At 45.3% G+C, this 13,406-nt stretch overlaps 1 protein-coding gene across 6 annotated transcripts in view; it reads right to left on the bottom strand.

The window, feature by feature from the left end:
- DPP6 (dipeptidyl peptidase like 6) overlaps positions 1-13,406 on the bottom strand; it is a 513,612-nt gene that overhangs the window by 354,486 nt on the left and 145,720 nt on the right. For 2 of the 6 annotated variants that reach the window (XR_014556582.1, XM_083704774.1), the window contains exon 1: positions 11,133-11,620. The exons of the other annotated variants lie outside the window; for them this stretch is intronic. Coding sequence is in view for 1 of the 2 variants with exons in the window: in XM_083704774.1 (XP_083560900.1) it covers positions 11,133-11,372 (240 nt within the window). In the remaining variant the exon portion in view is untranslated. Of the gene's footprint in view, positions 1-11,132; positions 11,621-13,406 lie in introns of those variants that run through there. 6 annotated transcript variants of the gene reach the window in all.

Here is a 13,406-nt window from a genome sequence, read left to right as displayed (position 1 = left end):
AGCAGCTGCAATCTTCTCTCTGGGAGCCTGTATGTTTGCTTGTTCATGTTAAGCCATGGTTTGGCATAGTGTGGCATGCAAACCAGGCTGTTGTTTTTCTAAATTATTAATAAATATCAATAAATCAAATCTACTCTGCAGCCATACAAATGCCAATACCATACAAATGCCAGCATGGGTTTCTTAAAAATAAGTCCTGCCAGACCAATCTGATTTTTTTTTTTTATGGAATTACCAACTTGGTGGATCAGGGAAATGCTGTGGACATAATGTATCTTGATTTCAGTAAGGCTTTTGACAAAGTCCCCCATGATATTCTCATGAGGAAGCTAGTAAAATGTGGGTTGAACAAGGTAACTATTAGGTGGATTTGTAGTTGGTCGACTGACTGAACCCAAAGAGTACTCATTAATGGTTCCTCGTCATCCTGGGGGGAAGTGACAAGCAGGGTGCCGTAGGATTCTGTCCTGGGCCTGTTATTATTCAGTGTCTTTATAAACGACTTGGATGAAGGAATCGAGGGGATACTCATCAAATTTGCAGATGACACCAAACTGGGAGGAGTAGCTAATGCTGCAAAAGACAGAATCAGAATTCTAAATGACCTTAAGAGATTGGAGAACTGGGCGCAAGCTAACAAAATGAATTTCAGTAAGGACAAATGTAAGGTTCTGCACTTAGGCAGGAAGAACCAGATGCACAAATATAGGATGGGGGACACCTGGCTTACTAGCAGTACATGTGAAAAGGATCTAGGGGTCTTGGTGGACCACAAGCTACAGTCTGGTACAGCAACAACAACAAAAAAAGCTAATTCTATTTTAGGCTGCATCAACAGAAGTATAGTGCCCCAATCAAGGAATGTAATAGCCCCACTCTAGTCTGCCTTGGTCAGACCACACCTGGAATACTGTGTCCAATTCTGGACACCACAATTTAAGAAGGATGTTGACAAGCTGGAACATGTGCAGGAAGGCAGCCCAGATGATCAAGGGTCTGGAAATTAAGCCTTATGAGGAGCACTTGAAGGAGCTGGGTATGTTTAAGCTGGAAAAAAGGAGACTGAGAGGAGATATGATAGCCATCTTCAGATATGTTAAGGGCTGTCACATGGAGGAAGGAGCATGCTTGTTTTCTCCTGCTCTGGAGGGTAGGACTCAGACCAATGGCTTCAAGTTCAAGAAAGGGGACACTGACTAAACATTTGGAAAACCTTTCTGACGGTAAGACCTGTTGAGCCAGGGGACAGACTCCCAATAGGTGGTGGACTCTCCTCCCTTGGAGGTTTTTAAGCAGAGGTTGGGTGGCCATCTGTCATGAATGCTTTAGCTGAGATTCCTACATGGAGGGGTTGGGATGGATGACCCTTGAGGTCCCTTCCAACTCTAAGATTCTACGATTCTATGGATCTCTGTGGAGACAGAAGCATCTCATGGCACTGCTTCTCCTTAATACTAATACTAATTTTTCTCCTTAATACTAACACAGTTGCTGAGCCATCTAGTAAATATTCAAATAAAGAGGTTATGATGCCATTTACAAGGATGCTACATCAGTGCTACAGAGAGATGTGCCAATGCAAATGTTTCATATCCTTTATGTGTATTTTTTTTATTCTTGATTGTTTACTGAAAATATAGATGCTTACTGCAGCAGACTGCTAGCCTGAGGGAAGTATTTTCTTATTGTCCTTCATAAAACCTGCATCTTCCTTGCAATTTCCCCAACAATCACTCTCAGACCCTTGAATGTCAGGTTGCTAACACTTTCACTTTGTCCATAATCATTCCTCCAATCTGCTGAAAAATGAATTTTGAAGAACATTCCAATTTGCTTCTGCCTGGGGGTGACCATATTTCCTTCCTACATTCTCCTGCCAGTACAAGGTAAAGTCTGCATATTATATTTTACTTAACTTGGGGACCCATTGCTAGGATGTGCTGTGCAACCACTGCATAGACAAGTTAGCTTCTCACAGGGTGAGGTGTGTGTATGCATGCTTAAAATAAGAGTTGCAAAAAAAAACACAACCATTTTTAGAGATTACAAATAATAATCAAAGACCTAATTACTATTCCTGTACAAAGATTTGCATGAACAAGTGTGCTATTTTTAAGCCAACAAAGAAACATGACCATGAAATTGATTTTGAGTGGCGGAATGACTTGACTTCATCCAATGTTGACTACAGTTTGCTTGCTGATCTCTATTGCTCTGCCACTGAGTTTTACCACTACAGAGAGGAATGTCTGGTGAGACAGATTATTGGTGAAGTCAGTAACATTACATTATGTTGTCCTAGAAGGCTAGTTAACCTGAGCACCATATATGGGCTAATCAGGCAGAAGAGGGCAGATTCCAGGGTCAAAATAAAGCTGGAGGAGGCAAGGTGAGGATGATTTTAAGCTGAAACAGAGGGCAGTGAAGGAAGTTAAATGAAGATCAGATAACAACACAGTTGGAAAGTAAAGTGCAGGCTATACTTTTTTGCACAGAAAGAGGCTGCATGAAGGAAAAGGAAGCTATTCAGAGGGCCTTGGAAGCAGAAGTGATACCAGTGACTTCAGTCTTATACACCTTTACTTGAAAGCTTAAGTACATTAAGCACAATGGGACTTCCACAATGCCAGGCATAATTCGGTTATGATATTAAACCAGTTATCCTAGCTTTCAGACCACTATAGGGTCTTGCTTCAAAACGCTTTTTAAAAAAATAAATAGTTCAGAAAATGAATGACCTACTTAGGTTGCTCAAATGTCCAGGCCAAAACTTTAAAAAAGAAAAATCATGCCTGGGATTAGGGAGTAGCAAAGCTGCCTACCAGGGCATATGCCCCACTAGAGAACCCACTAATGGCCTCTAAATCACCATCATATATAACTTACATTTTCTTCCCACTGTAGTGCAGCTGAATGGAAGAGGAGAGAAACTGGCCACTGCCTGAGCGCTACACAGGCTCAGACCCATGCAGTTCTAGAACTGGCTTGCTTCCTCTCCTGGCTGGTTATTGGGTCAGGGCTCTTTCACTCCGCAGGGTCTTTGGTTCTCCACACGGCCACCTGACTCTCTGCTGACACTGGGAGGGGAGGTGGCTATGTGCGAGAGGATCTGCTGGGCACTGCAGTCTCTTGCATGGAACCCGATAAAACCCAGCACTGTAGAACAATGCTTAACTCCAAAGCAGCGAGCAGTATTTTTTTCTCTTGGCATCATAATTGTTTCACATTACACATTTTTAGGACCTACACAGTCTACACAACTTTGACTTTAAAGTCTGCTTTAAAACACCCCCAATCAACAGCCTGAGCTATTGGCAGCTATTTCTTTGATTCATAACCTGCCCATCTCTTTAAGCCTCAAAGCAAGAAACCGCTTTTATAAGCGAGTGTAAAATATCCACAGTTAAAGGGACAACTTGTGCATGACGCGAGGTGAAGCCATTTGGCTCAGGTGGCAGATCTAAACCCTTCCCTTGCCATTGCACCACTGCCAGCCCTGCTGGGGCTGACCACACCTTTGACACAGAGCTGTTGCCCTCACTGATACTGGATCTGTGGGTGGTGGCGGTGGCATGGAGGACATTTTGGCTACTGTGGCAAAAGGTCCCCGGGATGGCCCTGCTAAACAGGGAACAAATATATGGAAATGCAGCCCAAGCGGAAGTGTTCTGCCAATCGGTTATAATCAGCGCTTAGCAAAAGTGGCCCCACTTTCCTTAGTGAAATTTAATCTCCATTACAATTAGGAACCTAGGAAGGTATCTTGTACCAATGAAGACCGCTGGCCCATCTGGCTCAGGATTGCTGACAGTGACTATCTGTGGTTTCCCAGCAGAGGCAGTTTTAGGATAGCATGACTGGTTTGGCTGCACCGGGTGCCGTGCTGCAGTGGGAGCCACAACAATGCTGTAGAACGGAGCAAGGGGGGGGCTGAATTTTAGCGCTACACAGGATGCCACTGGAATTTGAGAGCCCAAAGTCCACCGCTGTCCCCAGGGGTTTCAGCAGAGCTCCCTAGACACAACAGTGATTGAACCTGGAATCTTCTACATGCAGAGCATGTTCTCTGCCACCGAGCTATGACCTTTCCCACATCAGTAGTTTTCATCAACTGGTAGCCAGTGGCATCTTGGAATGGGGCCTCATTCCATGTGCTGTATTCTCACTAGCCATTTGGGGCCAGATGGCTTCGTGTTATCATACACTGTTATGCAATACTGAATTAACTCCAAGCTCATTAGCACTTGGCATCCGAGTTCATTATTGGAAGGAGCGGAAGCGCTATTAGAGTGGCTACTTAGTTTCACATTATTATAGCTTTTGATAGCTATTGCCAACTATGTATGCAAAGGTAAGGGCCAAACTGGACAGGACATTACCATACATTAAATGTAACTAGCGTCAGATTCACAGGTGTGGTGCAATATAAGGAGCATCTGCTGGGGATGTTTATAATTCCTGTTCAGCCAGCAAGCCTAGCAGGGATGTAAACATTTCCACTCCTGCTACAGTCCCATGGGAAATCCCATTTGCTTTGAGAGGAGGAGGAGGAGGTTAAATTTCCACTCCATACTGGCCATGATCCCAATATTTATAAATACATACATGCAGCTGATGGTATTAGCATTTTTAGAAGAAAAAACCTATGTGTTCAATGCAAAGATACACATAATATCCCATCCAACTGGCCCTAAAAGAGTGCAGAAATGAAGGCCAATCTTATCCAGGTCATCATCAGCTTCTTATCTTCTGTGGCCCTATGCCAATCAGCAGTCCTCCAGTTTTAGAAGAGGCCACAAAAATACTGTATTTTTGGACCATATTTTCCTCAGGGAAAATCCCCACTGCAGTAAAAGAGCAGATTATACCAAATGATGAATAAGAGAAGGCTGAAGTATTTGGCTAACTTCATAGACCTGATCTCTGACATTCAATCCCCTTTAACAGAAATAACTTATCACTGTGAATTTAATTGTAAAGGATTACTGTGATTATCACTTTTATTCTCAATGTTTTATGAAATTAATCAATATTTTGCATTAGAGAGAAGTGCTGAATTTCTCGTGCACTTGATTAATGCATTATTATCATCCCAGTAATTAAAAGTAACAGGGTTATACACAATCAGCATGTACATCTTACTCAGCACCTTTGGCAGTTGCCTGCAGAAATTAAGCTCATTAATCACCCTGACCACAAAGAAAAGTAAGCTGGGGAAAGCAACAGAAAAAAGCTCTGTTTCATGGGGGGGGGGGGGGAGAGAATGTTCAAAGCCAATATCGAGAAAACCATTAGACAATATTCCAATATGGAAAACATTAATCTCAAAAGGAAAAAGTATGAGTGTGCTGCCAAAATCATAAATTAATGTTCTCCTGTTACACTGTTCTGCAGTTACTTCACATTTCTTCACCAGATACTATATCATATCCATATCAATTAATCTGGGCAGGCAGGTCTGCAACTAAGGGAGAATGTTTTGCACATACAGTATGTGTATTTGCAGTCTCCCAAGTTTTGAAGTGAACGTGTCGTGCCATACAAAGCTTCATACTGCTTACCATTTATATAACTTTTTAGAATTTTAGAATCACAGGCATTACCTCAATAAAAAAAAAAATCCTTCCAATAGCACCTTAGAGACCAACTAAGTTTGTTATTAGTATCCTTACAACAATTTTGTCAAATAGACTAGCATTATTCTCTCAGGTGGGGGGGGGGAGAGGAGGAGATAAGACCATAGCTGAGATAATGATGGCTTTGCCTAATGGCTGCCTAGTGAGCCTGGGTTTCGCATATCACAAAGGTGCACCTTTCTTTTTTCCTTTCTCTCTTGCCTGCGGCTATCACCTTTGCAGGCCATACTTCAGACTCCAGTCTCTCACAAAGTAAGAACTGCTTGAGCCTTTACATCAATTACCTTCCCAAGACTGTGAAATGAACGCCTGTGATGCTGCATTATTTTCTCTTATCAATTTTCCGTGGGGGAGAAAGAAGAGTGCAAAACAAATCTCTAACATCTGGCCTTTGTTGTGGTCAGACAGCTGGTTTATTTTTCAGTCCGGGTGCTGCTTCATTTTTTCCTCTTTTTTTGCCCACCATTGAATCTGTTTTAGCTACTATTATAAGCTTCCTTGCAAAGCTAGCAATTTTTTAAAAAAATAATAATTCTTACAAGCCACTGTGGTGCAGACTATGAATGAGCAGGGGTGGGGGGCTGAGTTCAAGTCTCCAATCAGCTATGAAGCTAGCCTTCAGCCAGTCACTTCCTCTCAACCTAACCTACTTCACAGATTAGTTATGAGGATAAAAATTGGGGAGTGGGAGTAACATAACAAGGTGGCTGTGAAGATAAAGGAGGATAGTCATGTACAACTCATTGGAGTGTGAAGAAGAAGAAGAGGAAGAAGAGGAGGAGTTTGGATTTGATATCCCACTTTATCACTACCCTAAGTAGTCTCAAAGCAGCTAACAACCTCCTTTCCCTTCCTCTCCCACAACAAACACTCTGTGAGGCTGAGAGACTTCAAAGAAGTGTGACTAGCCCAAGGTCACCCAGCTGCATGTGGAGGAGCGGGGAATCGAACCCGGTTCACCAGATTACGATCCACCACTCTTAACCACTACACCACAGAAGGAAAGAGAGCACAAATAAAAAACAGAATAAAATAAAATAACTGGGAACGTCCTAGCTCACACTCACAGCAATTATGCCAACTTGCTCTCCAGGTGCACCATGTGAGAAAGGCTAGATAGCAGGGCACAAATGATGAACAAGACAATGTGTTGTAGTGGTTAGAGGGCTAGACTGGGATCTGGTGGACCAGGTTTCAAATCCCCCCTCAGCCATGAAACTCATTGGGTGACCTTGGGCCAGTCACCGCCTCTCAGCCTAACCGACCTCACAGGGATTAAATAAGAAGTGGGGCAATCATGTATGTCACCTTGAGATCACTGGAGAAAAAGGTGGGATATAAATGAAATAAATAAATGGGTTCCCATGTCTCTCTCTCACTGTTTGGGGTACTTTTTATGCCAACATATAATGGAATTACAATCAAAAAAATAATGTGTAGCTGCTACAAGGAGGAGATGCTGCATGCTGGATGGGGGTGTCCCCAGGGCATGAGCCAGTGGTTCACATACCTCTGGTGTAACAAAACAAAGAAGGGACCATGCTCTAGGCCAGGCATGGCCAAACGTGGCCCTCCAGCTGTTTGGGGACTACAACTCCCATCATCCCTAGCTAACAGGACCAGTGGTCAGGGATGATGGGAACTGTAGTCCCAAAACAGCTGGAGGGCTGAGTTTGGTCATCCCTGCTCTAGGCATCCTAACCCAATACTTATTGCAGATATGTTTCATTTTTAAATGTCTTAATCATGGGGGGGGGCTCTTTTTAAAAACTCAATGAATTGAACAAATAGTGAGCTAGTGAACAGGGCATTTTGTGGAACAATGTACTCTTAAGGTGTTCCCTTATATGAAGTAGAACCTGCATATTCAAAGTTAAATATCAGTCTCAATATATTTTAATTGGGCTGAACCTGTGTGACAAATGCTCAACCACTTTTATGGGAATGCTCTCATTAAAAACAAGAGCTCCCTTACCCAATTTTAGCCTTTAATATGAAATTTATATTAGAAGTCTAATCCTTCTAGAAAGGGGTTCATAATGCAATCACCAACAGAGCAGCCAGTTATCAAGCATCATTGCATACAATATTAGCAGGATTTAGCAGGATTTTCAGCAGCCAGGATTTCCAGCTACTGTGCAAAACAGATTCTGTAGAAACCTACCAAAATCACAGATCTCTGCACCTCATTTAGCTGCTTTTATTATTGCACATCACCTTTCCTTCCCTCTTAATGTTAAAATTGACACTAATTTACATTAAATCTACGTTTAAAGGTCCTTGCTAGCATTACTATTCTGAGCACTGCTTTTGCAAGGAAGAACTTTGATTTCTGTTCTTTGCCATTTTTTACCAGTTGCCAAGGTCAGAAATCCTGCCTTGGCTCATAAGCTGAACACTCTTCACTAGCTGACAGCAAGCCACTGAAGGCCAATAAAGCTGCCAGTTCCCTTTAAATGACCCAATGCAAAGTATGCCAGCAAGCAAGATCTCCCAGTGGTAGAGCTGGAAAGGTTTCAGTACCTGAGACAGCTCCCCAAGAGAAGCACTTTTCAGAATGACTGGAGACAGGAAGAAAAACACAGGATTTCCACATTGCTGTCACTTAGCACCTGAACACTTAAACAGCTCTTTAAAAAATAAAATGACTTCATCCTAACCCTGCCAGATTAATACATGTTGTAACTCTAAATAGCTCCCACTTTATCTAAACTTCTTATAAGCTTATATGTTGGAGTGTTCTATTTTCAAAAGCCTGGCTCTACACTTTCTATACCCCTCTACCCACAATTTGAATGTTAATGCAACATATTCTGAAGACATGTAGGTCTGCTTTTGTCTCCCAGATCCTAGAATTTGTTAACTTTGGAGAAGAGCTGAAACAGCAACTAGGGTAAAACCAGACAGAAGCAGCTAACCGTCTAGTATACAGTTGCTATATCTGTGACTATAGGAGTAAAGGAGGGTGCATATTCTCATTAATAAATAATAATAATAATAATAAAAATTTATTCATACCCAGCTCTCCCCAGCCAGGGCCAGACTCAGGGCGGCTAACACCAAATATAAATAACAATAAAATGTAATAGAAACAACAACAACAAACAAACAAACAAACAAACAAACAGTTAATGAAAATATGGCTTAAAATACAGCTTAAAATTAATTCCCACCATATTGTTTTTAAGCCTTCAGGGAAATTGTGTTTCATGCTCTGATTCCTTTTCTTTCTACAGTTCAGTAGACTATTAGGAAATGGAAGGAATGGACCAGGTGAGAGGTGTGTGTGTGCCTGCTCAACAGGTCTTACTCACTAGTAAATGTGTTCAAAATCTCAGCCTTAATGAAGCAACTTGGGAGGATAAGTAGTGTCAACAAAAATGTAATGCACACGATAAATTGACTACTTGTGCTACAGTTTTTGTTTATCAGAGACAGCTCCAGACATCTGTCATATTCAGAACTGGGGCTGGGGCGGAAAAAACATAAGCTTCAAGCAAAGTATTACACACAGAGAGAGAAACAGGAAGAAACAGTCAGTGGAGGGATATACCTTTCCTTTCTTTCCTTTTAAAAAAGTCATTTCTTTGCTTTATCATGCCGCCATCTAGTGGTTAAAGCCTGAGATAGGATGGACAGCCGTCAGACAAACACAAAAAACATTTTCATCGTTTTGTTTCAAAAGGATAACCCCTGGGATTCCGAGTTAATTAAATTTAGATCTTTCTTTACCCTCCACTAAATATTACAGTGATACTAAATAGGATTTAGTTTTAGGATCCTTTTTTTAAGGTAGTGGAAGTTAACTCCCCTTTTCCATCTACTGGTTGTTAGGAAACAGACCCTTCTCCTCCTCTGTGGACTCTTTCCATGAATTTTTGTGCTTATCTCCTTGCTGGGAGGAGGGGAAAAGAGAAGCCCATCCCTCGCGCTACCTCCCACAAAACACGTTCTCGATCAGGAAATAAACAGGCACAAAAGAAAATCCTACTACTTTCCTTGGCAATCTCTCTCTCCACGGGGATCTTAAGTGAGTGAAGCCGAAAGGAATTGTTTTTCTCCTGCCCCCACCAAGTTCCAGGCAATCACCAGTTTGTGATAATTACTAGTGACTTCTATAATTAAAGGCTGAGCACAGCTGCAGCTCTAATGGAAACTTCAGATGAAACAATGCTGAGAAATACGTATCCTTCGCGGATGGAGCGAAACAACCTCATACGCGAAGAGCCATTATGGTGCGCCGCCGCCCACCCCCGAACAAACTTTTAAGTTACACATTTATTTAACATGCACACACACACACTACCACCATGGAGCTGCATCTGAATAGGAAACCTAATAATAAGGGCATCACTACAGGCTAACAGTGGCGATGGTGCCCAACCTGTCTAATTCTCTTCTTCCAAATCAATCCAAGAAGATTTTAACTTTTCTCCCCCTCCCCGTTCGCGCCATCATCAACCCCAAGCAGCCAAGCAAGTACCCTGGATGAGTCACTCGTTACTAAGGCAATATGCAAATACAAACTCTTTGAAATCTCTGCTCCCATCAGCAGGAAAGAGGGGATGGTGGGGCGGAGGGTGGGGGGAGAGAGAGGAAGAGGAAGGGAAACGTGTTTGCTCCAATTTACACTTCAGCACCTCCTTGGAGCTTAATATAGCCTTCCAGTTGCCTGCTTTGTTTCTTGGCAGTTTTAAAGCAGCAAAGGGCGGAGGAAGAGAAGCTGGAGGCTTCGACAAGGGGCGAGAAAAAGTTATCACCGGAAGAACTGAAGAATTTCCTAACAACCTACAAGAGTCAGGGCAGTTTGGTAGGAAACAGCCCGAGCCGTCTGCATTTTGACTCTGTGCTGCTGCTGAATGCAGTGGGACTGCCTCTCCCCCCCCCCCCCGGAAGTTTATGGCCAATTCAGATCAATGGGGGGATGTGCCTCCACCATATCTTCACTCCCGAAAGGGAGAGCGGAATTCCCTTTCTGAGGTGCACAACGTAATTAAAACCCACAGGGTTTCTTATTTTTTTTAGACAAAAGAAGCGGAAGAGTGTTGGCTGGCAGCAGAAAGTAGGTTCAGAAGACAGGGAAAGATATCTCTCTCTCTCTCTCTCTCTCTCTCTCTCTCACACACACACACACACACACACACACACACACACACACGTGTCCATCGAGGCAACTAAGGACTCCCCTCCTAAAGACCCACGAGCTCCCGCGCTACTTGTGGCAGGTGCTGGAACGCGCCCCCCGCGCACGGCCACTCGGGCAGCCCCAGAGGCTGCGCGCACATCACCTCCGTGGCTAGAATCCCATATGGAGGGGATGAGCCAAAACAAAACACCGGGGGGGGGGGGGAGAGCAGGCATCACAACGCGACCCAGACAAAAGGAAAATAGGACACCATTCCAAAAAAGGAAAAGGATGGAGAGCAGCAGCAGCAGCAACCCCGAACCCGCATCCACCGAGCGTCACCCAACCCAGGTAGGCAGGGGCTGGCTTACATCTTCTTCCTCGCAGTCACTCCTCCTCGCCTGGTATTGGAAGCGGGGTCGGGGGTTGTCTTGTTGCAATGGACGCGACGCTTTCCCTTCTCCGCCGGCTGCGTTGGCCGCCGCCGCCGCCGCCGCGGAACTGTCCTCTTCGGCGCATTGGGGACCCAGCAGGTGACTCGCCTCGGGAGTCACCGGGAAGGATCTGGAGGTGTTGATCTTCCCGCCGAATCTCTGGTACAAGGAAGCCATCCAGTCAATCCAGGACGGAGAGGGGGAGGTATTCTCTCACTCCCTCTCTTTAATTAATTACTATTATTACTATCCATACATATAAGGGGAGGCTGTTTGTAATCGGCAGATTTGGAGCCTGCGCCGCCTCGCTCTCTTTTCCCCTAGCCTCGGATCGCCTTCTACCACGTCGAGTCAAGCCCTCCTCAATAACAGATCAGTGGAGCTGGCGAGGCGCGCGCTCCCTCCCTCGCGCTCCCTCTTCCTTCAACAGCATTAGGAGAAAACCCAGGCGGGGTGGGTGGGTGGGGGGGTGAGAGAAGAGTTGATGGAATAACCCAAAACACACATATACACACGCCGGAGAGCCCCCGCTTGAGGAACGCTGTACAATCCGGAAGAGATCCTGCTTTCACACCCCCTCCTCTAAAAGGGAGAGAGAGAGAGAAGGAAAAAAAGATGTCCCCATATGGCGGAGCCGGAGCGGAATTAGACGGGGGTGTGGAGGGAAAGGGGGCTTGGCTGGCTCGCCCGGAGGCGACGGAGCAGCCGCCTGCGAGGTCTCATGCCGGCCGCGTCCGAGAGGCGAAAGTGGCGGCGGGTGGGGAGGGGTGGCGAGGGTGTTGTGCGCGCGATCAGGGGCCGGGCGGGGGGCGATGGAAACACCAGGAGGGGAGAGACCTCCTTGCGAGCACGCTGCTCGCCCTGGAGAAGGAAGAGGAATCCGAGGCGCGCACCAAGGAGGGAGGAGATTGCTGCTGCTGCTGCTGCTGCTTTCTCTGTAAGGCTTTCCTGGGGAGCGGGGCTTGAGTCTCCTGCCCCTTGGAGAACTTGAAAAGGGAACCAGAAGCAAGGGGGTAAGGTGGCCAAGTAGGGCTTGAAGGGGGTGGGTCGGGGGGCTTAAAAGACAACACAGAGGAGGGGAGGCAGAGCCACAACCAAACGCCCGCAGCTTCGTTTCGGTGTCTAATGCCTGTCTTTTGAGCTCTGGCAAGAGGGAATTAACCGGGTCCCTTCCCTCCAAGACGCGGAACCGGTCCTTGGGGCATCAGGGATTTTCCAGAGCGGCTTTCCTCCTCATCCTCTCTTGTCCCCCAATTTCTCTCCCCCCACCCGCTTCCTCCTCCCCACAACTCGCTTGTTTAATCAACCAAAGTGTCTCGTAATATTTCGCTCTTAATTCATTTTGCTGCATTAAAACGTGCTTCAGCGCCCCTCTGTGGAAACACAAGCAAACTGTTTCTCCAGGAGTAATCCTCTGGAATAAACAAAATGCGAGAAGGAGGAACCTCCAGCCTAGAGCCCGCCGTTGGGGATACTGGGACCCGCGAGGGTGCTGGCAGCAGCGGCGGGTAAAACAGATTAAGAGGCTCTGTCCTCTTTTCCTGCGCGACTGCAGTTTAGCCGCTGAGGAGAGAGACTCTGGCTTTGGGCAGCAGCAAGCAGGGCACCCAGTACTTAAGGGATGGTCTCTCGGGGCTAATGGAGCCGGGGACGCGCAGGGCACTGGGGGCGCGACTGGTCCTGCGATGGGCAGCTAACGAGGTTACTTGGAGAGAAAAAGGGCGCCCACTCCCTGGCCCTCCCCCGGTCTGGCTGCTGGGTTTCCATAGCAACAGATGCTTATGATCTTTATTTTATTGTTTGAAGAGTCAGGAGTCACGGAAAGAAGGAAAACAGCCCGAGATATCAGTTACACACGCAAGCTTCGACCTTCATTCTGCTTGGCGCCTCCTGCACACGTTGTTGTTTGTAAGGAACGTGAAAATCAAGTTCGCAAGTTGGCCCCTTGGATGCGAACGTCTTTCCTGTTTACAGAATGCGCAAGTGTGTGATTCTCTCTCATGCTCTCTCTCACACAGAGAGACACTAGAAAATTATCGTAATAAAATCTGACCGATAGAATAAAAAATGGTCTCCCCCCCCCCCACTTGAACTTTGTCTCCCTTTGCAAATAAAAAGAACGCCCAGCTCTATGGTTCTGTGATATCAGTTGTTGTAAGCCTCTTAGATTTTATTTGCTCGTCACTGCAAAATTCCTTCCTCAAAACAAGC

Source organism: Podarcis gaigeae (genome assembly GCF_964106915.1).
Source record: "Podarcis gaigeae genome assembly, chromosome: 12".
NCBI classification, from domain to species: Eukaryota; Metazoa; Chordata; class Lepidosauria; order Squamata; family Lacertidae; genus Podarcis; species Podarcis gaigeae.
This window is presented reverse-complemented; position numbering and strand designations above follow the sequence as displayed.